The sequence below is a fragment of the Athene noctua genome, chromosome 27 (assembly GCF_965140245.1).
Source record: "Athene noctua chromosome 27, bAthNoc1.hap1.1, whole genome shotgun sequence".
NCBI classification, from domain to species: Eukaryota; Metazoa; Chordata; class Aves; order Strigiformes; family Strigidae; genus Athene; species Athene noctua.
Genome location: NC_134063.1, coordinates 4,397,722 through 4,420,024, shown reverse-complemented (window position 1 = coordinate 4,420,024; position 22,303 = coordinate 4,397,722). Strand labels below are relative to the sequence as shown.

At 46.6% G+C, this 22,303-nt stretch overlaps 1 protein-coding gene across 1 annotated transcript; it reads right to left on the bottom strand.

Annotated features, from left to right (window-relative positions):
* Nucleotides 1-99: 99 nt before the first annotated feature.
* PIAS4 (protein inhibitor of activated STAT 4) lies at nucleotides 100-21,912 on the bottom strand. Its single transcript, XM_074927821.1, has 11 exons — nucleotides 21,857-21,912; nucleotides 18,018-18,453; nucleotides 11,969-12,053; nucleotides 10,199-10,240; nucleotides 9,715-9,805; nucleotides 9,252-9,380; nucleotides 9,062-9,167; nucleotides 5,622-5,695; nucleotides 5,288-5,448; nucleotides 1,719-1,849; nucleotides 100-820 (listed from the first exon to the last, which is right to left on the bottom strand). The coding sequence occupies exons 1-11, from the start codon at nucleotides 21,881-21,883 to the stop codon at nucleotides 615-617; spliced, it is 1,488 nt and encodes a 495-aa protein (XP_074783922.1). The 5' UTR covers nucleotides 21,884-21,912; the 3' UTR covers nucleotides 100-614.
* Between the last annotated feature and the right edge of the window lie 391 nt (nucleotides 21,913-22,303).

Genomic DNA, 22,303 nt, shown 5'->3' with positions numbered 1-22,303 from the left:
CCTCTATGCTTGCTGGGTTATACAAACCTCCCTCCCCACCCCCCACCCCCCCCCCCCGCCTCTCCTGCCCCTCTCCCCGCTCCCCCCGCCCTCCCCACCCCGGACTCACACGTCCAGCAAAAACTTTAGATTAATTAAGGAATGGTTATTTAACAAGACAATAAAAATGCACACAGCTTTGGAGATGCACGGGAGTTAGATGTCCTGTAGATCTGCAGGTGAACTCCACCGATTCAAACCGTCCTGGCGAAGGGCAGCAGAGACCAGCGAGCTGTGGATTCTGACTGCCTGGCTTAAGACACTTTCCTTACTTCAGGCTCCAGTTCAGGGTCAGGCTTTGAGTGGGGTCATTTTCCAACCAAGAAGCAGCTCAATGGTTTGTTTATCGTTTGTGGGTTGGGTTGTTTTTTTTTTTTTTTTTCTTTTTGTCTTTTTTTGTCATTTTTTTTTCCTCTTTTTCTCTTGTTTTAATGATTAATTTGGAATAGGAAAGTCAAAGGAGATCAGGGAGGAAGGGAGATGAGGTGGGAGAGGACATTCTCCCCCTCCTCCAGTTTAATAAGCACCAGAGTATTCAAGTCTGTCCATTCTGAGATTCAGAGCTGCTTCCGCAGTCAGCAGGCAGAAACTAAACCTTTCTCATAAGAGCAGCGTCGTTTTGGTTGGGGTCCCTCATCATCGTCATCTTCTTCTTCATCTTCCTCCTCCTCTTCTTCCGATGATGAGCTGTCCAGTGTTAAATCCACAACGTCAGCAGTGGCCTTGCCGTTCTCACCGTTACCGTTAGGAGTGGGCAACAGCCCGTTCACATCTGAAGAACCTGAAAGAGGCGGGGGAAGAGAGGACTGGTTAAGACACTTCAGGCCCAGGTCAGGGGGTGCTCCGTTACTCTCGGTCTCTCATGGCACTTGGACTAGAGTCGTTCAGTCAGAAGGGACCTACAACAATCATCTAGACCAACGGCCCGACCACCTCGGGGCCAACCAAAAGATAAAGCTTGTTCCTAAGGGTGTTGTCCAAATGTTTCTTAAACACAGAGAGGCCTGGGGCATGGACGACCTCTCAAGGAAGCCTGTTCTGGTGTTTGACCACCCTTTTGGTAAAGAAATGCTTCCTGATGTCCAGACTAAGGGGTACATGAAACAAACTCTCTTCAAGCAGCTGCCTAAGAGTAGAGCCAACGCCCCGAACCTGACGATCTCTCTGGGGTCAGAACTTGCTACGGTGCTCAATGGCACCTGCCTGAGAACCAGGAACTGGCTCGGCCAAAGCAAGAAGCTACAAAACCCCACTGCCAACCCCCTCAGCAGACACCCCCACTGCTCGAGGACACCGCCTTGTGCAGGCTGCCCAGACAGCCCGTCTAGTCAAAATCCAATTTTCCCCCCCAAAAAAGTTCAGTGCTGTCCTGGGCTGGTGATTTTGCCCATGACGTTGCGGGGATCACGTACAGACAAACGCATTCCATGCCATTCTGGCAACAACCCAGGTTTGCTGAATAACCCACAGGGAATCCGCAGGGATGTGATAAAGAGGCGACGCTGTTCATTTCTGGAGAGGCTGAAAACGAAGGGGCTGTCCAGAGGAAGCTCTCCAAGAGCCACGCTCACGTTAAGCTATCACACAGCTTTTCCCCAGCCAGCTGGGGAACTCCTTAGTTTTGCAATTTGTGAACATTTCTACAGTCACTGAAAGTCTTTAGCCCCAGAGATACTTACCTAGAACTAATATTGGACACTGAGGGCTGCAGCTCCGCTCTTTCTCAGCTCTGATGGGGCACCAGGAGCCATCCACCAGGTACTCGATTTCATCTGCATCTTCACATTCTGTCAGGATCTTTGACAGGAGCCTGGACAGGAGAAAAGATGTCATCTATTAAGCGCGAGGCAGTCAGCAGAATGCACTTAGTGATGGGCCATCAACCTGGATCTTCACCTTAAACCGCCCTAAATTTAAAAGAAATTTGGTGTTAGCAGAAGGCTGCCAGACAGACAACCCTTGCAGTCAAGGGCTTGTTCTATTTCCCATGAACAAGTACAGGTTCTGACAGTGCAAGCCATCCCCGTCCTTTCTGACAACGTACCTAAGCCGTGAACTAACATTTTAATTATGTGCAATTAGAAGACAGTCTTGCCTCTTCACCCAGTTTCCCAAGTCTGTGGCACTGCTTCCAGGCAGACGGCTGATGCCCCATCTAGAGCTGTGTCAGGGCTGGTGCAGGAACATTCACACCAAGGGAAAAGACAAAATATCCCATGACATTAGGAAACAAGCAATCCCAACAAGCACCACTTCACTTCTTTCCTGTTTCCCGAAGCCTCCACAGCAGCCACCAAAACAATATATGCAGCCTCCTGCAACAGAAAACCCCCCATGTTCACCACTGCAAACAGACCCAGTGTAAATACCTCGATGTCAGCCATCTCTCGTTGCAGAGACTCTAACCTGCTCCCTTCCTCTGCTTCACTGTGCCTCAAACTGGGTACTTGTTTTATTCCAGTTATGTCCCACCATCTGCCTGGGATGGTTTCTTGGACACATTATTGGAACCACTGTGCTGCAAGGCCTTACTGACTTCTGGATTTGAGCATTTCTTTTCAGTATAAAGGAGAACAAAAATCTTACAAGCTCAAGAAAACTATTTGTGGCACGCTAGTGGGAGAAAGTTTCTGCCTTCCCCCAGCTCAAAGGAAATGTGTTTCCACAGACAGTCCCATCATCCAGCACAGCAGCCACCGAGGCTGCAATTCCAAAAAAGCTGACAAGGTCCAGAGGATCTTAGACTTGACCAACCACCTCTCTCCTCAGGAGCCTACACCCCTTTTTTGACTAACAACATCCAGCTGTGACTGCCAGGTTCCCTCCAGCTTACTTTCAGGGAGGTCTGAAAGCTCGCTTCATCCAACAGAACCAGCACTGAAACCCAGGCTTGAGAGCTGCAGAGCAGGGACAAAGAAATCTGCTAAGCCTTCACCAGCGATGACGACCTCCTCCTCGTCCAGAAGGGACACGTGCAGTGCTGACCTGTGGAGGTTCCACAATCCAGCCCCTCGTACTTTCCCCTTCAGCCTCAGCAGCCTCATTAGAGATCTCAAAGGAACTGGATTTTCCTGTCGGTGTTGGCCAGAGGACAAAGCAAACAGCTTATCTATGCCTAGGCTGCTTCAGACTGTCTAAAAAGCCACAACTGCTGGATGAAATCAGTACCTACAAACGAAGCAATGCTCAGAATATTATCAGCCTGGCCCTGGGAATATACCACACAGGAGGAGACTTGTCTGCTCACTTCGCTGCCTTCTGTGCCAAGGGACCTGGATGCACCTGAACAATTTTTCTAAACTCTTCCTACTTCTGAGGGAACCTGCATTAGTGGCCAATTATACAAGCCGTGAGGGTGGAGATCATTTTCCCAAAGAAAAGAACCATGCACCTTGCTCCACCAGCCCTCAGGGTTGCTCTCAGCTTGGCCAGCACCACTGTGGATGTCAGTGGTCCCAGCCCATAAAACAGGCTCGCTGCATTTTGAGGCAAAGCGGCTTCTTCTGGGGGGTGGGTGGAGATTACTGTTCCCATTCATTCACTCCTTGTTCCTTCCTTTGCTCTTGGACAAAAGTCAGGCAACTTATTGTGCTCTTCTCTAGAGACAGACTCTGGAATCCCTATTTCGGGAGCTGACAGCATCGTCGCCAGCTTTCTGGCTTGCCTCAGGTGGCCCCTGCTGTCAGCCTCTCTCGTTCTGCAGTCTGCGTGGAGGACTCCATCCACCAGGCCTGCAACGAGGAGAGGGAGATCTCCCGGGTTGCAGGGTAATCCTCCTGGCACAGAGCTGCATTTTTAAGCTTTCCAGTATCAAACCTCACCCAGAGATATGAGCGTCCCCTCCAGAGTGTTCCCATACTGCCGAACTGTTAGCATGCCAGCTCGCCTGGCTTATGGTGAGTCTCTGCTCTGCTCTTTGGTGAAAAGACAGAGCAAACCAGCTCCAGTCCTGAGATATTGGAAACACCATTCCCATACGGACTGAAGCCAGATGACAAGTTGAGTGCCAAGTCTAAAGCAACTTTTCTGTAATTCAGGGCCCATCCTTTTCCAAATGCTGTTTGGAATTGAATTTGCTTAAAACCCCTCCTGTGCTTTTACAGCACTGCTCCAACTACGCCACAATCAAAATGAGACAGCAGAAAGAGAACATCCCCTGTTCAGAAGAGACAGGGGCTGCCTCACTGGGAAGGCTGAGGATGAGGATGCTGGTGTGGCTCTGTCCTTCTGGTCCAGGACAGCAGCCAGGCCCAAACCTCATGGTCTGCCCTTCACAAACCCACTCTGACAGTGCTGTAACAAAAGCTGGGTTCCCTCCCAGCACACCCCATTTGCCTGACAAGTGCACCAGTGTCCCCTCCCACATCAAGGGGGCTGGTGACCCCCAGCAGGGAGCCCCCAGGGCCCCCTGAGCACCCCAAGGTCCTGCTGCACAGGCTCAGCCTGCTAGCAGGGATCAGCCATCACTGCATGTCCCCACAGAAACCAGGGTGGGAGGCCCAGGGAGCCCGGGTAGATCCACAAAACCTCCAGCCTGGACAATATATCCAAAGCATTTTAGTTTTGTCCCTCCAGTGCATCTGAACCTCCTGTTTTTTTCCCCTACAGGCATCCAAAACACAGAAACAGTCCCTACTGAGACATCCTTCCTTTCCCTGACATGAAGATAGTCACAATGACCACAGAAATTGTGCTGCAATAGTCACACAGACTGTGCAAAAATCTTTCCAAAAACTGCATCTGTAACTCTGTCTCGGGGACTATTATGTTGCATGATGTTTGGTTTAATAGCTGGCAGAGAAGATCCCCCAGTCACATTTACATGATGCCAAGAGCCGTTTGTGAGCTGATGAGCACCTCACACTGACAAGAAAACAGGAAGATGTTCCCAATCAAAAAAAAAAATCACCTTATCGGGTGCTTATAAAGTGGTTTATTCCACACAGCATGATATCGGTCAACCAAGGTGGCTAGTTGTGTGGGTTCATCAGCCTGATGAAGAGTGAGGCAGCAAATGCTTGATTCTCAAAACGCTTTAGTGTAATCCAGAAATTAAGAATGGCAGACAAACAGTCAAGTCTTGCTCTAACGCACCGAAACAATTAAGTCAGAATATTATATGCCAGCAGAATAAACTTCCAACTTTGTTTCAAGATGAATTTCAATCAGATGCACAGACCAAAAAACAAGATGCCACACCCAGCAGAGAAAAGAAAGGGGCTGAGGACAGAGAAGTGTGTGCACTCACCCATCAATTATTAGCTGGTCATAGGGTGCTGGTTTGTCACACACAGGGCACATCCACGTGGGTTTTTTCTCATTCATCTGTAGGTAGAAGACTGCATCAAAGCACTGCAGGTGTGCACAGGTCTCTGCCCGGCACGGGACAGACAGCCGCATCTTCACTAGCTGTTGAACCAAAGAGCAGAAGATCAGCACTAAAACCTGCCCAAGTTATCACCAGACAGTTCTCCTCCTAAGCAAAAAAAGTTTGTTAGCTTGCAAAGCTGGTCTAGCAGCAGAATAGTTTCTTGACAAAAAAAAAAACAGCAAAGAGATTAAAATATTTTGCAAAGACTTACCGGACAGATAAGAGAGACACGAACACCTGTAGTTGCAATTTCACTGTCTGGATCCAAGCGTAGCTTCTCTTTTACTGCAGTAAGAGTAGAGAGCACAAAATTTAACAGATGCAAACTGAAACCTTGGAAACAATGTGTAGCACAGCTCAGCAGCTCACCAACAGCCCTTGGCTGAGCACAAGTCATCTTCCCCACGGCTGATGGCCTCTGCCAGTCAGGGACAGAGGACATCGGAGACAAAGCTGTTGTGCTGGACCAGGCTTGTGCAACCTGCAGAGCTCAGTAGAGACGCTGCTTGGGTAGCCAAACCCCTGTGCGTGATGAGGCAGCTCACGGTCTACAGGCCAGCTGGAATATTTATTGGCTGAAGAATCTCACATTTTCTTACAGATCCCTCTTTCCAACGACCCAGGTCTCCCAGCACATGCTGTCTCTCATCCAGGCAGAGCAAGTGAAGGAGCCGGGATGGACTTAGGTTGTTGGGATGAGGGCAACTGTCTGCGTGCTGTCTGCCAGCTACACTGAGTGCTCTCAGCAACCCCTTCCACGTCTTATTTACAAGCTACAGGCTGGGTGGCTGGGGTACACAGAGGAAATCACACTGCTGACCAGCTTTTTCATGTTAATATCATACCAATGCAGCCAACTGGGAGTTAACTTTGTCCCCCTTCAGAGGGGGCTAAGACACCCACATACCTGGACTTGCCACAGGGAGGGAACGAATGAGCAGATAGAGCTCTAGCACATGGCAAGACTTCTGCAGCAAAGTCAGGTTAGGCTTATCTGGTCATTAGCATAAGCATGATGGATTTTATTCCCTTCTGAGACCAGTGACAACAGGACAGGGTTAGCCGCCTCCCCCTGTCCCCTGATTTTCAGAGAAAGTCTCCCCCAAAGCGAGCAAACACAGGATACAGTCAAATTGACAGGAAACCACATCCCATCATTTCCCCATCCAATAAACAAGCCTCCTCTTAGTGCTACTGGGCTGTAACTCTTCAGTTTATATGTTGGCCAGCTCATTTATTCCAGCAGATTGTTTCACAGGAACCACAAACAGACCCAGAGGTACCAGGGCAGACAGCTCAAAGAGCGAGGCAGCCATGCAAAAACAGTCACAAGCAGCGATCCAGCATATATTTGGAAAGAATCAGAGGTTAGGAAAGGAGGTAGAGAATCCTGTCCCTGCTGCTGCACCCCGAAAGGAAAACCCGGGGGAGCTGCAGGCAAATTCAAGAGAGCAGCAGACACGCAGGTCCCACACGTGCAGGTCCCGCATCAAGGTGCTGAATCAAGACAGAAAAATAGCTTTAAAGTATTACACAACTCCTAAAGAGTAGCTGCTGCTAACACTGCTGCCTGAAAAGGCCTTTGACACTTCCCTCACCATTTTTCTTTGGAGCAAGTCAACCATTTCTTTTGACCTTTTCAGATCATAACAAGACGTCTCCAGACAATGAGGCTACATGCAGTTTTGCAACACACAGCTCTAATTAGAGAGTGACTTCTCAGATGTGAAATTCCCATGAGATTACAAGATTTGGTGGCGTTTTCTTCACATTAGGAGACTTTTCATCCAAGCTTAATTTTTCGTAAAGTTCTTTGTAAGAGCATTCTCTGTGCATCAATTACTATGATACATGGAAAGGAGAAACGGGCATTTTCTAGGACCTCCTAATTAGAATCAAGCTGTTTTAAGACTGCTTTTGGATCCACAGCCGTGGCTGTAAGCATCTCTGTTTCCAGACAATGTGCCTATACTAAAGTCAACAGAAGCATATGCAAAGGCAGATGAGTCAGCCCCGAGATGCAACCGAAGTCAAAGGGTGGCTTTAGTGAGTACTGAGGGACGCTGCAGCCAACGTGATACGGAATCATTTGTGGAACAGACCAGAGCCATAAAAGCAAAGTTTACGAGCTACTTGTGCTTGCCAGGTTCAGATGTCCAAACAACTTCCAAGCAGTAACAGGCTAAAGGAACTGAATCAAGACAACATTCCTATTTGGTTAAATTTAAGGTCACCAAATGCAACTCATCCCTGCCCCCAAGTCCAGCCAAAGCTGTTCTCTAACTCAGTAAAGCTGGAGGCACACACTTGTTACTGAGTGGGAAAGGCAGAAAAGCTGCTGTCACTCTCAGGCTGAGAGGCCATCCTGCAAGTGCTCGCTTTAAAGGGAACAGCACGTACTGCTGAGCCTGCTTTCAAGAAGTGTCAGAGAAGAGTGACAGGATCCTCTGCAGCTTAGGACAACTCAAAAGCCAGGCTCTGCTCAATTCTTCTAAGGTTCTGGTGAACGGCAAAAAAAGGGAGCGCAGTGAGTGCCTCAGGCTTCTGAGAATGGTGGATATGTAACAAATGGAAATTTTCACTTCTTCTGTCAATAGGTTAAGTGCCAGCTGTCAGAGTGGTCTAATACGATCAAGACTGCCACAGACGCTATTTGGTGTGGCACACAGATATAGAAGTGTTCAGCATCTGCTGCAGAAACCCTGCACTTAGCACGAAGATCAAAAGCTCGGCTGAAGCAGGAGCGTGTCTCACAACGTGCAATAGACTGGACACGCCTGAAATCATCATCTCCCCTGGGAACTAGAATCCATCTTCAAGATACTGTTTCTAATACTCGGTAAAAGTCATCCATGATCTGAATAGCATGTCTGAAAGACCATCATGATCCGTGGTGTTAGTTCTCCCATGCAGAACTAAATAGCAAGAATGCTCTCTCCAGTAACATTACATAACTGGCAATCCTCCAGCCTCTCACGAGTCAGATTCTGCCTCGGAAAGGTAATTTCCCCTCATTTTCAGTAATGTTTTGCATTTGCCTCATACCATGATGATTTACCTGAGTGGTCTAGGATAAGCATCTCTCGGGATCATCTCTTCTCGAAGCTCTCAACGCATATCAAAGTGCTGGTGGTGAAATCCCACTGCCAGCCCCTAGGATTCACGGGGGGGTTGGGGCAGCAGGACATTTTCACCAGGATCCCTTGCTCCAGAAATCTCCTTTGGAAATACTGCGGGGTCAAGGCCGAGGTGCTGTGGTAATGTTGGTCAGCTCATAATTACTCAGGTGAAGGCATGAAGCCATTCGCGTCAGAACGACACTGGCCCTCAGCGGCACTCGCCACGATACGACCTGGGGATAAATTCTAAATCCAACTGAAGTGATTCAGAGCTGCTGCAGAGCCACGAGAAACCCGCGCTGCAGAAGCGCTGCACTTGCACGCAGATCTGGGGCAATTTCACACGACTGACATACAGCTTAGCAAGTCTGCTCAAATAAAAAGTGTTTTTATACAACTGGAGGAAAGAAATTGTACAAAACTCGGCAGGTGTTCCCAAGCACGTTTCTAGCAGCCTGGCTATCAGGAGTGGTGCAGTCTGACAGGCACACAGCAGACCTCCCCGAGCCACCTCATCAACAGACATACTCACCAAGTGCTTTGCAAAGTTCTGGATGTTTGATCCCGATGGTTTTCAACCTCTGCAGCAGCTCTGCCGAGGTCATCTGCCGCACTAGGTACAGCCCCACTGAATAGCTCTAATGAGAGAAGGAAGGGAAAGCGTGAGCCAGGCTGCTCTCTACTCATCCGGGCAGTTCTGTGTCATTTCCCTCAGCACGTACCTTCCCGTAATTCCCCCAGGTAACCGTGATGCGATTGGTCGCTGCAGACAAGTACATGAGGTGGGTGAGGTTGATGGGACGACAGGGCCTTTTAGGTTCCACTCCAGGTTTGTTTGATGGATAGTAGCCCTAAGGCAGAAAGATTATTTTTTTTTTAAAACTCAAGATGCTTCTACAGGGGTACATCTATTTATCTTCACTAAATTCTACTCACCCACAATTTTCAAGGAGGGGGGTAGAAGGGAGCTGAACAGTCAGACCAAGCACAAAGTAAAAAAGGAACGAGTCTTTTTGCAAGAACAGTTTATTAACTTAATTTCCATTAGAAAATTAGCTTTAAACTAAGCAGCTCATTTTTATATTCTGGCTTCTTGTCTGCATTCATCAAGAAACCGATTTCCTTCTAAATTACACAAATCCTTCCAAAGTTGCAATGTCACACCTCCTGGCTGAGCTGACTTACCGGCACAGAGCAGTAACTATGATTCACTTTCACTGCAATGTTCGGAGGGTACTGATCCTCCTGAGGAGAACTAGTGTCTGTGTAACAGATTCTGTAAAGAAATGACACGTCTCTCAATATCCCCATGCTGTTTGCATGTTCATAGCTCTCTGCACATCAACAGCTACCAGCAACCAACCATCACCACACCAACCCATGCTCCCTCGTCTGGCCAAAGCAAAGCCAATTCCACTCAGCTCTCCCAGACTGGATGCAGGTTTGATACCTGGGCAGCAAAATGTGACACACTGCTGTGTGCTAACTCAAGCAGTACAAAGAGGTTAGAAAGTAGAGTTTAAAATGCTTGCGTTAGGCACGTGAACAAACAGTTTAAGTTATCTTTGTAACTACGAAAACCACACTGAAAATTAATGTATTTTTGCAGCGCGTTCCCTCCTCCCCTGTTCTGCACCTGATGTTAAATCAACACCCCACTCAGACATACCTTAGCACAACCTGAACTGATTTCACACCGGGTTGCAACTCCCTGGTAAATTAAAGAAGAAACAGCAAAATAAATTATGTAGGAAAACCCCCAAAACAACAACAACAACAACAAACCCCAAACCCCAGAACAACCAAAATCAACTGTCACTTTTCCCAGACTCAACAGTTTTAGGTCTTTTTTTGTCTTTTTTTTTATAGACCTTTAAGGAATTACTTTACAGAATTTATTTAAATTGTACAATTCTCCCTGCAAATAACAGTGGTCCCGTAATTTTTTATTTTTTTTTTTCCTAAGGCATCATCCTACAAGCCTTTCTCTGGGTTTTCAAATCTGTAAAGGTGTTGGATGAAAGATATCAATTTGCCTGGCATCCTTCTGCTGATTTGTAAGCATTTACAAAAACTAGGTTTTAAGGTCAGGTCTACCTGTTCTTTCAAGACTCTCTGTGTTCAATTATTCAGCTAAAGCTGTTCATGCAAACCAAGGAAGCAAGTATTATGGCACCAGAACAACTGCTAATATTGCTGACTCCAGTAGTGCTGTTCATACAGGATCTCAACTGCTATCAGGAAAGCAACATCTCAGAACAAGGGTATTTTTTTAGGATGCAAAACATACTCTGATTTCTGTCCAGGATGCAAAGCATTAGATAAGATCCCCAATTTAATTCTGATTTGCCTCTAAAAGCCTTTCACTTTCCAATTCAGTGTTTTAATATAAATGTTTTGATTTTGGGGGTGGAAGGGATGGAACCTCAGTTCAGCTGACAGACAGGAGCTGATGTGGCAGGTTTTGATCTGGGGGAAATACTACCCACAAGCAGTGGAAGAAGATGGATCTGTGCTGAATGATCATTCCAGGCTCTCACCAAAACCCTTGCTGTGAAATATTTACGCCGTGTTACTGACAGTGGAACATTTTCTCACAAATCTGAATATATGGAGAAAAGAGCGTCAAGACTCAGCTACGACACATGTAGTCTTTTGTCACCCCTAAAGACTTCTGTAGTATACCATTTCCTTTCTGTTAAATCTTCAAACAGCTTCCCCTGCACTGCTTCTGTCGACCTATTGGGATCGCACCAGCAATCAAGCACTGGATACTCAAGAAACATCATCTTTCTCTGACTCTACGATAAGAGTGTGATTTTACCGTAAAGAGAAATATTTAAAGGTTTTATGCTTGGTTTTGGAGTACCTCTTCTGCATCATTGTCCTTTCACAGTAGCAAGGACCAAGGGAGCAGGTCAGCAAAAGAGGAAGTCTTACTGCCTGCATCCCTTAGGCATTCATTGTTTGAATCAAAAGTTGCATCACGACAGAGGTCAGGTTAAATCCTGATCGGTGCAAGATGTTTTCTTATGCAGTTACTATAGCATCCTTTACAACAAGGAAGCTTTCTTTCAGATGCAAACAGCGTTGCATGTATCGCTTTTGAACTTTTGATGCAAAGAAAAATCCGAAAATATTCACCACACAAGCTCAACAAAGAATTTAGGTCATCAACAGTTTCATACTGCTTTTCCTGCCCAAATGTACTATTCAAAAACAAGATTAGAGGAGCAGAAGTGAAACTTAGGGACTTCGATGGGTAAAATTGTACCTCCCACCTCCCTCAAAGCTATTTGCTTTACATGGGAAGTAGCCTGTCTGCTACAGTCCTCAAACAGTGTTCCCTTGCTGAGAACAAAAGCTTCCTCAGAGAGGGAACACAGAGGAATTACACAGCTACATTTTTCTTGAACTGTTAATACACAACGAGAAGTACCTGGAATTTCTGATCAGCTCCACTTGTCTTGGTGTTAATGCAAAAATGCACGGACTTTCCTGAAGCTTCTCATTATTCTGTGGAACTGAAGAGGAAAAAGAAAAGACTGTACATCAAACTGATAATAACTAGCTCTTCTTACATTGCTAAGCACAAGGTGATTTTTTAATGTTCTGAGCTATGTTTACTTCTAAGTCTTGTTTTCTCCCACACAGCTGCACAAGAACTCCAATCATCATGCATTTGGGTAAATCTACTGTTGATTACAGCTTTGCTCATTTGCTTGCCTGCTTTGCCAGTTAGCACACTAATAGTACACAGTGGATTTGGACCTGCTTTTTCCTTTTTTCTTTTTCCTCCCCTCAAATGATAAATGAGCCAACATTCATGTGTTCATACAAGAACAAATCAGAAGTGGCATCACAGTGTGGAGACTAGAACTCAAAGAAGCATCAGAAGAGATCTATGCATGACATGAAAGCATGAAACCACCAGACTGATTCTGGAAAAGAAAGGAAATAACAACAACAATCAGCTTAGATTAAAAAAAAAGCGCATCACAAAAAAAAAAGCTGTAAGAGACAAAACATGACTTGCAAACACATGACCTTGAGGGTGCATTTATAGGTAGGGTGTTATAGCACTCCACTTTCAGAAACACTTAAATGAGAACCCAGCATTAATTGGCCTTCTATCCATCCACAATTTTAAGATCAAATGCATTTAACATGGTTAAAATGAAGCTTGAGATGTGAAAAACTTGGTACAACTTCTGCTTAGTACCTTTATTAAATCCAAATATGCTAAATTTTATTGTCAGTACATGTTTCCAACTGAAGTCCAGGCCCTGAGCTGGTGAAAGTCACAGGATAAACACAAAGAACAGGAAGTGATAAAACGGCTTTTATTTTTTCTTTTTAGCAAGAATTTAATTTTTTTTTCTTTGCATCACTTCATTTGCTAGTTTATTCAAAGCCAATATACCAGAATTTGAGAAGTGAAAAGTGTGCTTTGCTGTCTATGAGTAAGATGAGATGAAGGAAGGATAAAATCTCAGCAGCTCTAAGATCTTGGAAGACACGGTGACAACCTGATTCACTGACTACAGATACTTCCCTTTGGTAATTTGGCTTCAAAAATGCAAAAAGGGAAACAGAAATTTAAGGTATCTTTATGGACTTTTAATTTAATTCCAGTTGCCATCTAAATGTCTCTTGATCAAAACAACCAGTGAGAAGGAAAGCATTTCATAAAGACTTATTTTTAGACAGCGATGAATGATAAGAACTACAAAAAAATCTTTTTAATATTGTTGCTTAAGTACCTGTCTATGGACACACTGTCCTCCTGATTGTTGACGAAGACAAAGCAAACCTGCTTAGGAAAATCAAGAAGCTGTTCATGTTTAATTTTGCATTTATATCAGCTCACCCTTCTTTCACAAACAAGGGCCCTGTGGCTCGAAGCAGGCTGCCTGCAGCACTGACTGGCACCGTTAGAGGATGCCATCAGCGACAGAAGCCAAAGCCTGTGAAGTAGCCAATAAATTTGTTATCACCTCTCCAGCAAAATATTCTAGCATTAGAATCAGCACACTGCTGAATTTCACTCCAGGTAATTTGCTCTGCTCCGGGGCTGAGGCTGCCAGGCCACCGCTGCCGTGTCCAGGACACGACGGTGAGTCCAGAGCGGTCCTGGCTGCAAAGCACCAGATCCCGAGGGGCTGCACAGTTGCACTGTGCAACCACCAGTACAGGAGAACAAAAAACAATCACACGCCTACGTTTCTCTACAACTACTTGGTTAGGAACTCTCCTCTTTGCGAGTGAAGTAAGAGAAACGAGAAGCAGCAGCACGTGCTCCCTGTTTGCTTTATTTCTCGCTGTGAAAGACCCTTCTCCAGGCAAGAATTGAGGGGAACTTCTCAACCGTGCTCACAGAAAGCTGCTGCAGGGTCACACAAAGCAATCCAATGTTTCCTGGACAAAAAACAGCCAAAGGGAAAACAAAACCCAAGAAGATACCGACTCAGGATGTGTCTGTGCGTACCTTGTTGCCAACAGCAATCAGAACTGGATGCTTTGGAGAAAAGTGAAAGAGAACATTCCCCAAAAGACCAGAAGAAAAACCTCTCTGAGACTGGGTAAAGACCCAATTCTCCTTCAAAATCTTACTGCTGGAAAATAACCCCATGAACTACGCTTTTAGGGTACCTAATCAGCTATTCATTTCTTTGCTGAGAAGCCAGGAAAAAAAATTACAGTTTTTTAAAGCTAAATATTTTAAGTTAACCGAGTTTCACCCTTCTTCCAGGACAGATGCCTCAGCACACAACTCAGCTGCTTGACTTATAAAACGGCTGCTGGGATCAATTTATTTAACAGTTGACAATAGCAGGAAATCAATTTTTAAGACTGAGCTCAATCAGCAATCCTCAGAATGAGTCAAGACATAAAACTTCCAAAACCCAACAGGACTTGGCAAACCACGTTCAAGATTTTAGCCCAACGTAATTGCAATGGATTCCCATTCTGAGAAGCCAACCTCATCCGCAGCTCTCCATCTGGCAGGCTAGACCATGGCATACAAAATAAGGACTACATTGATTTCAGGGTTTTAAGGTTTCCCTACACCAAGGCTGGTTTTGGTTTGTTTCTTTGTTTGCTTTAACGTAACATTCCTCACTATTATACTTATTGGTCAAACTTACTAAAGGCATTATATACTCCCAGGAAAGAGAGATCATATTGTCATCGCCATGGCTAGAGATCCCAAAGGTCATCAGCCAGAGATGAGCTGCTGGCAGGAGGCTTCTGTAGGGCTGAGGAGCTTGTTGTGAGTCCCCACTCACATGCCAACACCCAGAACAGCCCACCTCAGGGCACAATACAATATACAGGTGGGTTGGTGGCTTTTTTTTCCCCTCCTTGGCTGTTGAACTGCTCGGACTAGACTGAAGGGCATTTGCGTTCACGTGGGGCTGGGGAGATGGGGCGAGTTGACTGTATGGCATCTTTTATTTTTGGAAGCGGCGGAAGCGCTCGTTTTAACGCATACCGCAGCTTGTTTTGGCGGATAGAGCAACAGTGTGAGTGTGTGCTTTTGCTGGGATTCCTCGGAGCTCGCTCAACGGAGCGGTGTTTGCTCCGCAGCCAGGGGAAGGCAGTTCCCTTTGCCACAGAATCGGTGGCTCCATTTACAGCGACTGAAATCCTGCTTCAGAGGAGGGGGTTGGAGCAGCAGCTTTTCTACTTGCAGATGAGAGAAGAGCAACGCCACCACTGCAAGGCAGGTATTATCAAAGAGGAAAAAACCCAAACAAATCCTGTTTACACTGACAGTGGCAGGACCTCGCAGCCTACATGGCCTTCTGCTCCCACAGCTGCACCACAAGATCTCCTCTGGCACGCCTCCAGGAGAAGACCAGCAGCCTCGGTATCTGCAGCAAGTACAGGCTGTCACAGCTAACATTCCGAACAAAAAAATCATTCAGAATTCCTTACAGCACAGTATTACTGTCAAAAACTATATTCACACTGCTTTACCCCAAAAGTGCCAGAGGATAAGTACACTTATCAGCAAGGTGCTCAGATACCACAGAGCTCACATAAATACTCCACTTGTTAGCTACTTACAACACAATGCAGGAGAGATATTAGTATGCATTCCCTCTAAAAAGGTATCTGATCAATCTTCATTTTAAGCCTTATCTACCCAAGAGAATTGCGGTGATTTCAATAAATTAGAATTCTTTCATGTTGACATCCTTAGACCAAACCAGAAAGCTGTGGCAGAAGCTGTTTGCACGTAGATAACTCAGATGCTAAACTCAATACTTAAATTGACTGAAATTGTGTGTGCAGTTGCCAAATATGAGGTATTAGTTGGTTCACAATGGACCGAATTTATCTGCTTTTAGCTGAAGCCACCTTTGTCTACAAGTATAATAGTAATTTGATAATTCTTCAGGGAATCTGCTTGCCTACAGACCAAACTAGGCATCACCCACCTCACCTTTGATCTCAAGGCAATCATCTCAAAGAGGCAAGAGAGCCTTTTCATTAATAAAGATGCTTTCAATTGAAGTCCAGAACATATAAATTAAGCTTCCCCTACTCCCACCATGGCTATATCCTTAAAATACCTCTTTTGTAGCTTAGGGAAATGGGATGTTTCAACAGCAGCTGGGTGCTTCTAAATGGATCCGAGATCTTAAATCTCCTTCAGATACATCCATGTTGCAAGTTTCAGAGGTTGACAAGGAGCTTATGTTTGGTCCAGTCACAGAATGGGAAATCTGAGCAACAAAGCATGAACTGGTGCAGCTTCCATATGGAAAAATATTTCATTTTCCTCAGAGCGCTTTGTTTTATCGTCCTTCCACACTAAGCAGAGCCCCATACAAGCATAACTTCTAATAGTCAAAGTTATTCCAGCAGCCAGCTGTTCCAGGTAGCAATGGGGAGCAGCTGATATCTAGGCACTGTTGAAATAACCCCAGTTTTACAGAGAAACAAATGCTTCTTTATTCTCCTCAGCACAGGCAGAAGGAATTATAGTTGCAGGTCACCAGGTTGGGAAAATTAAATGAGTGTCTAGAAGGTGTCGTTAGGCTTACTGGGACAATGAAGGCTGAACATCTGCTCATACCCAGCTACTCACCACCAATCCCCCAACGTTAAGCAGAAAACACTCTCATCAAAAGGGAAAATGAGTCAAATATACTTTAGGGAACAAGCTGACCCAGGGGAGGTGTCAGCTAACAGAGGTGAGATACTAAATTTAATGAGACCTTGGTTCTGAATTGCTGTAGAAGATTTAATGTCAACTTTTAATGAAATGTGTTAATCACAGTAAGTATATCCAGGCTCTTCTCCTATCTCTGGATGTTTCTACCTCTTGAAAATTTATTTTCCTTCAAAAGACTACATGTCCATTCCTGACTAACAAATGCCACCCCACATTTAAGACTGAACTAACCCATTCCCCAAACAGCATTTCAAATATTTTAGCTTTACACTGGCAGTCCTTGACTGTTTAAATGGCCCCAGCATTAGCAGATTTAATGCCTCCAAATGGAGATGAAAATTACATTAAGTCTAACAAATTAGTCCTCTTTTTTTTTTTTTGCACCTGCACAACCATATCTTCATCTGTATTTTTTTTCCCATCCAATCCACACTCACACCAAGCATTTTTTCAAAGACAGACCAGGTTCCCAAATTCTAGATTAATTTAGTAGTGAAGCCTGATATTACCACATTGACTTTATGAGATGCAGCAGCTCAGCAGAGTACAATGTATTTCTCCTCTGTATCCACCGTCTTCGCTATGAGAACATTATATTTAACATCAGTGACAATACTGTTTACCAGGATTAATGAAATACTAAAATAAAATAATGAAAAATCAGACTCCTAGCACCAAGGTGGGAAAAAGCACTTCTTTCAGTTTTCCTAGTTGCACCTCAAAATACAGAGCGTCATGCAAAAATAACTGTGACAAGCAAAAGAAAAAAAAAAAAGGTCAGAAATACTGTCTGAGGTGTGTACCACCCTCTTTTATCCATAGAAGGCTTTAGGTCAGGTATTTTAAGCACTGAAAAATATCATTAGTGTAGAATAAGCCAGCATATTTGCTTAGCACAGGTGCGACATCAACAAAGAAAGATTTTCATCAATATACTGCCCAGTTACAGAGGGAGACAGATGAGGATTCACAGCAAAAGACTGCAACATGTAACACAGGGCATTTCCAATGAGGATATGAAAACTACAGCCAAACAAGATGGGCTTCCAAATTACATCTCAAAGCGACCACATTCCTGTTCTAAAGCAAGGAGAAAAATAAACAGATATAAATATTATTTGCTAAATTCTAAGTATGACGGGAGAGAGAGGAGGGCATCCTCCACCACATTAATCAGTCCCTCCTCTGTCACAGGGCTTTACAAATCCTTGAAAACACTGTCACCTTTTTGACACTTCAACTCGTTTCACTCTTCTCTCCCAGAGTCCATCGTGAACACACCAGCACATCGAAAACTCACCTAATTCTGTTGGCTTCAACAGTTCATCCAGGGTCGTATAGAAGGGAAGTTTCACCAGCCGAACTTCAGGCTTTGCAACTTTGGGTGGCAACCTTCCCAGTCCGTTAAGGTATTTCCCATAGAGCGCAGGATAGTCAATGTTAGTAGTGGAGATAGAAGTCCGAGCAACGGTGCTCCCGCGGTCGTACGATGAATGTATGGAGAGTGCCTCGGGAGACCGGTGCTGCTGTGGCTGAGGCTGCGCAACTTCAGAGCTCTTCTTGGCATAGCGAGTCTCATAGAGCTCCTTAATTTTCTTGAAAACTTCAGGGCTGCAGTCAAATTGGACCAATTGCAATGCTCTGGTGACTAGTTCATGTTTAAGTCCGCTTTTACTCCTGCCAACAAAACCCAGCAACATCTGAAGATCTGAGACTCGGAAACTCATCACCATGTTCTAGGGGATAAAAAATTAAAAACGTTCTTACAGTTATAAAAGGCAAAGTGTCAGTCTCACTATACTCTATAATTGGAATTCAAACTACTAAAAAATCCCTTATAAGATAGTCACCAAACCTTCTGTTCAAAGCAGCTGTTATTCACCTGATTAGCATCCCATTTCTTAGGTATTTGTTTGAGCAAAGCAAATACAGAGATCATCAGTTGAAATATCAGCAGAGAAATATGATGACAGTCATTGAATTACTCCAAAATCATTTGTGATAAATGCTAAGCATCCTCAAGACAGGTCGCCTGGAAGGGTGACCACAAAGGAAAACATCTCAAAACAGCAGGCCCCACACATGAAAGAGCACATCCACTCCTTTACCACAGAGGCTCAGAGCATCCAAAATTCCCAGGTAAGAGAAGTTAAGAGAGCTACATTAAAAACTTCACATTAAATGGTATTAGTGTAAGGCAGAGGAAGAAAACAAACATGAACTGGAAAGCAGATGACATTTAAGTGAACTGTGGCTGCCAATCCCTTTGTACTGTATTTCAGTGCAGCGGTATATTATCTGTACAGGAAAAAAAACCCTCCAGAATCCTTCCTACACATAGAGAATCTGTAAAAAAAAAATCATGTATTTTAGACTATGGAAAGATATTAAAAGAGTATTAAAGAAAGCAGTATGTTCCCATGAGAACAATGCCTCCAAAACTCTATTTGGGTGCCTTACCAAGCACTCCCCTGTCATCACAGCCAGTAGCTGTCTTTGTTGTTGCACTGGTATTATCAATTTCAGTGTTGTGATAAGCAGTAAAAAAACCAACTATATCTTCAAAAACGTACTCTCTTGCTGCTGTGGAAACTCAGAAGGCCTGTAACTGGCAGCAGATTCAAAGACCATACCATACTACGCTATACAGCAACTTTCCATCAGACTAAGAACAAGAAATTATTTCTGTTAAAACTACTGCTAGTCTGGTCAGATTGATGTTTCAGTTCTCTCTTATGACAAAACAGCCTTATAAATGCACAAGACAAGCTTATCAAGTACGTGTTTTTGAAAACTCAAGTTGCCCTGAAAACATACTTGATAGGGACCCAGATGTATTCACTCAACAACCTTCCTAGTCTGTGGAAAACACAGAAATCAAGAAGAAAGCCCAGCTGTCCCACAGTTCAAAAAAACCCCAAGCAACAAAAACAACCAGCAAAGATCCAGCAGGTCTCTTTTCCCCAACCTATAACCCACTCTTGTTTGGGGATTACATTTAAAACAAAACAAAACAAAACAAAACCAACATATAAGTCAGATTTCTGTGAAAGTTAATAGTAGCCTTGCAATTTTCTGGAATAAAACAGATACAGATTTTTATTATTTTTTTAAATTAACAAAGCTACTACTGACTCCAGAAACATTTGACAGCTGCTTTTGCATGTGTGGGAATTAGACTATAGAGAAAATGCCATTTCATTTTCTCCTTTTTCATGAAATCTGTCATTTATATCTGGAAGCCCAAAAGATGTTACACAAATGTCACTGGCTGTAGTTAAAAATTTTTGGCAGTCATGATGTGTCCCAAAATACCTTTGATGAGATGAAAAAAAAGGCAGATAACTTTAAAGAGGAGAGAAAGGATGTTTAATTGCCAGAAAGTCAGGATTCAAGAGAACTGAATTCATACTGCTGCTTTGCTTGAGACCACCTGTGCAATCTTGGAGAAATCTAGTTTCTGTGTCTCAGTTCTCTTCAACTACAAAATGGAGAGCGTATTGCCCTCTCTGAGGAACTTTTGAGGATAAGTAGCGTATTTGCAAAGATAAATACATGAAGGAAGTGACACATGTCAACAGCACGGTACCAGGGAAGTCACCGAGCACAGCAGACAGATAATTCCTGCACTCACTGCTCCTAAGGCACCGGTCACCTGGGACTGTCAGCGTGTAAAGCAGAGTTTGAGCTGACAGTCTTCTGCAGTTTACATTTCGAAGGATTTAAGATCCCAAAGGATGACTAGATTTGAGCAGTAATAGAAGAACAAGCTTCAGACAAAGAAAACCTGTCACTGAGGCTTGGACCTACACGTTAGTATTGAGGAGAGAGATCACATTAACTACTGAGATTGTTAATGTTAAAGTCTATTCCTCCCCTGAGAAGCCTTGGGAGCAGCAAAGTGTCCATCAAACACTCACTGTGGGGGCAACCACAATGTCTGGGAAGCCCATCTCCTCCTCTGGAGTCCTGGGCTTGGCTCACAACACCAAGAGGGGCCCAAGAGCAGGGAAAGGAGTAGTGCCTCTTAAAAAATCTTATTTTTGCAGCCATCTAGCCATATCCTCACTGACGAGCCAATCCCACGGGCCCCAAACACTTTCCATCCCTTGGTGCTGCTCCATAAGCGCCCTCAGCACCAGCTTCCCCACGACCCTGGGGGGTAAAGCCCGCTCAGGTGCTGCCAGCAGGTCCTGCACGCTGCCACGCGCTGACAGCAGGACACGGAGAAGTCCCCGCTCCCGGGGAGCTGCCAGCGAACGGGGACCCAGAGGGAAAAGGAGGAACCCGCAGCCAAGCGGGGACACTCTCCCCGAGGAGGCCCAATGGGGTGCACAAGACACCCGGGAAGAAGAACGCGACTTCAGGCACATTTGCCACGGAGACGTTTCACCTCACCCCGCTGCAGAGGGGCCTCAGAGGCTGCCCCAAGCCTCCCCGCCACGGGGAGCCCGGGGGGCTCTGCCCCAACACTCCCAGCGCCGGGCGCTGCTCGTCCCGTCGCCGTCCCCCCAGCCACGGTGAGACGGGCAAAGCCGAGCCGGGGCCGCTGCGATGGCTCCCGAGCCCTCTGCCCGCCCGGCCTGGCTCGGCTGGACAGCTCCGCTCCGCTCCCCGGCCGCCGCCGAGCGCCCCCGCGCCCCCACACCGGTCAGGGAGCCCAGGACAGGCCGCGGAAGGGTGTCCGGACACCGGGCACGACTGGCGCGGGATTCCGCGGGGAGAAGATGAGGGCTCCGGGGAGCAGGGGACGGAGCTCCGCCGGGCGGCGGGGGAAAACCACCTGCGCTAATTAATCACTGGGAATTAACTGCGGGAGAGGCCGGGGCCCGGCCCAGCGGCCCAGGGGCAGGACCGGGGGCGGGGGAGCTCTCCGGGGCCGCCAGCCGGACCGGACCGGGCCCGGGGTCCGGCGGGGGCTACGACCGGGCCCCAGAGCCCGGGGCGGGGCAGCCCCTGAGGCAAAAGGAGGGGGGGGGGGGGGAGGGGGCGGTCCCGGGGCGCCGCCCCCCCGACTCTCGCCGCCGGGGCCGGGGCCAGGCCGAGGCCGTGCCGCCCGCCCGCGGTGCCCGCGCCGGGTGCCGCCCTGCCCAGCCCAGCCCCGGCCTGCCCGGCGGGGCGGGGGCACAGCTCACTCACTTTCGCCTCCACCAGCTCCGCCGCCATCTTGGCCTCCAGCGTCCACCGCGCCGGGAGCCGCCGCCGAGTCACGTGACGCCCACGGCGGGGGAGGGGCCGCGAGCGGCGCGCGCCACCCAATCGGCGCGCGCGCTCCGGTCCCCGCGGGCCGCGGCCTCACTGCGCAGGCGCCGCGGCACCGCCCCGCCCGGCACCGCCCCCACGAGGAGCTTAAAGGGACCGCGCCCCGCGAACCGGGGACCGGCAGCGGAGGCCGCGGGGGTGTATCCCGCGGGAACGGAGCTGGAAGTGTGCGTGTGTGCCCCCCCCCCCCGCAGCGAGCAAAAGGTTGAGAGCAAAAGGGCAGGTGGTAGCGCAGCCCCCCCCGGGTGATGTGTGGTGCCCCCAAAATGGCGGCAGGTGGATGCCCCTGGCCAGGCCAGGCCCCACCGCGGCCGGTGTCACCCT

What these genes read in the sequence shown, in the direction of transcription:
- PIAS4 (XM_074927821.1), bottom strand. Translation starts at nt 21,883, where the DNA reads ATGGCGGCGGAGCTGGTGGAGGCGAAA. An exon ending in ATAGTTACTGCTCTGTGCCG is followed by an intron (nt 9,381 to 9,714) that starts GTAAGTCAGCTC and finishes TTTCTGCCTTAG; the next exon opens with GGCTACTATCCATCAAACAA. An exon ending in GTGTCCAATATTAGTTCTAG is followed by an intron (nt 821 to 1,718) that starts GTAAGTATCTCT and finishes CGCCTCTTTCAG; the next exon opens with GTTCTTCAGATGTGAACGGG.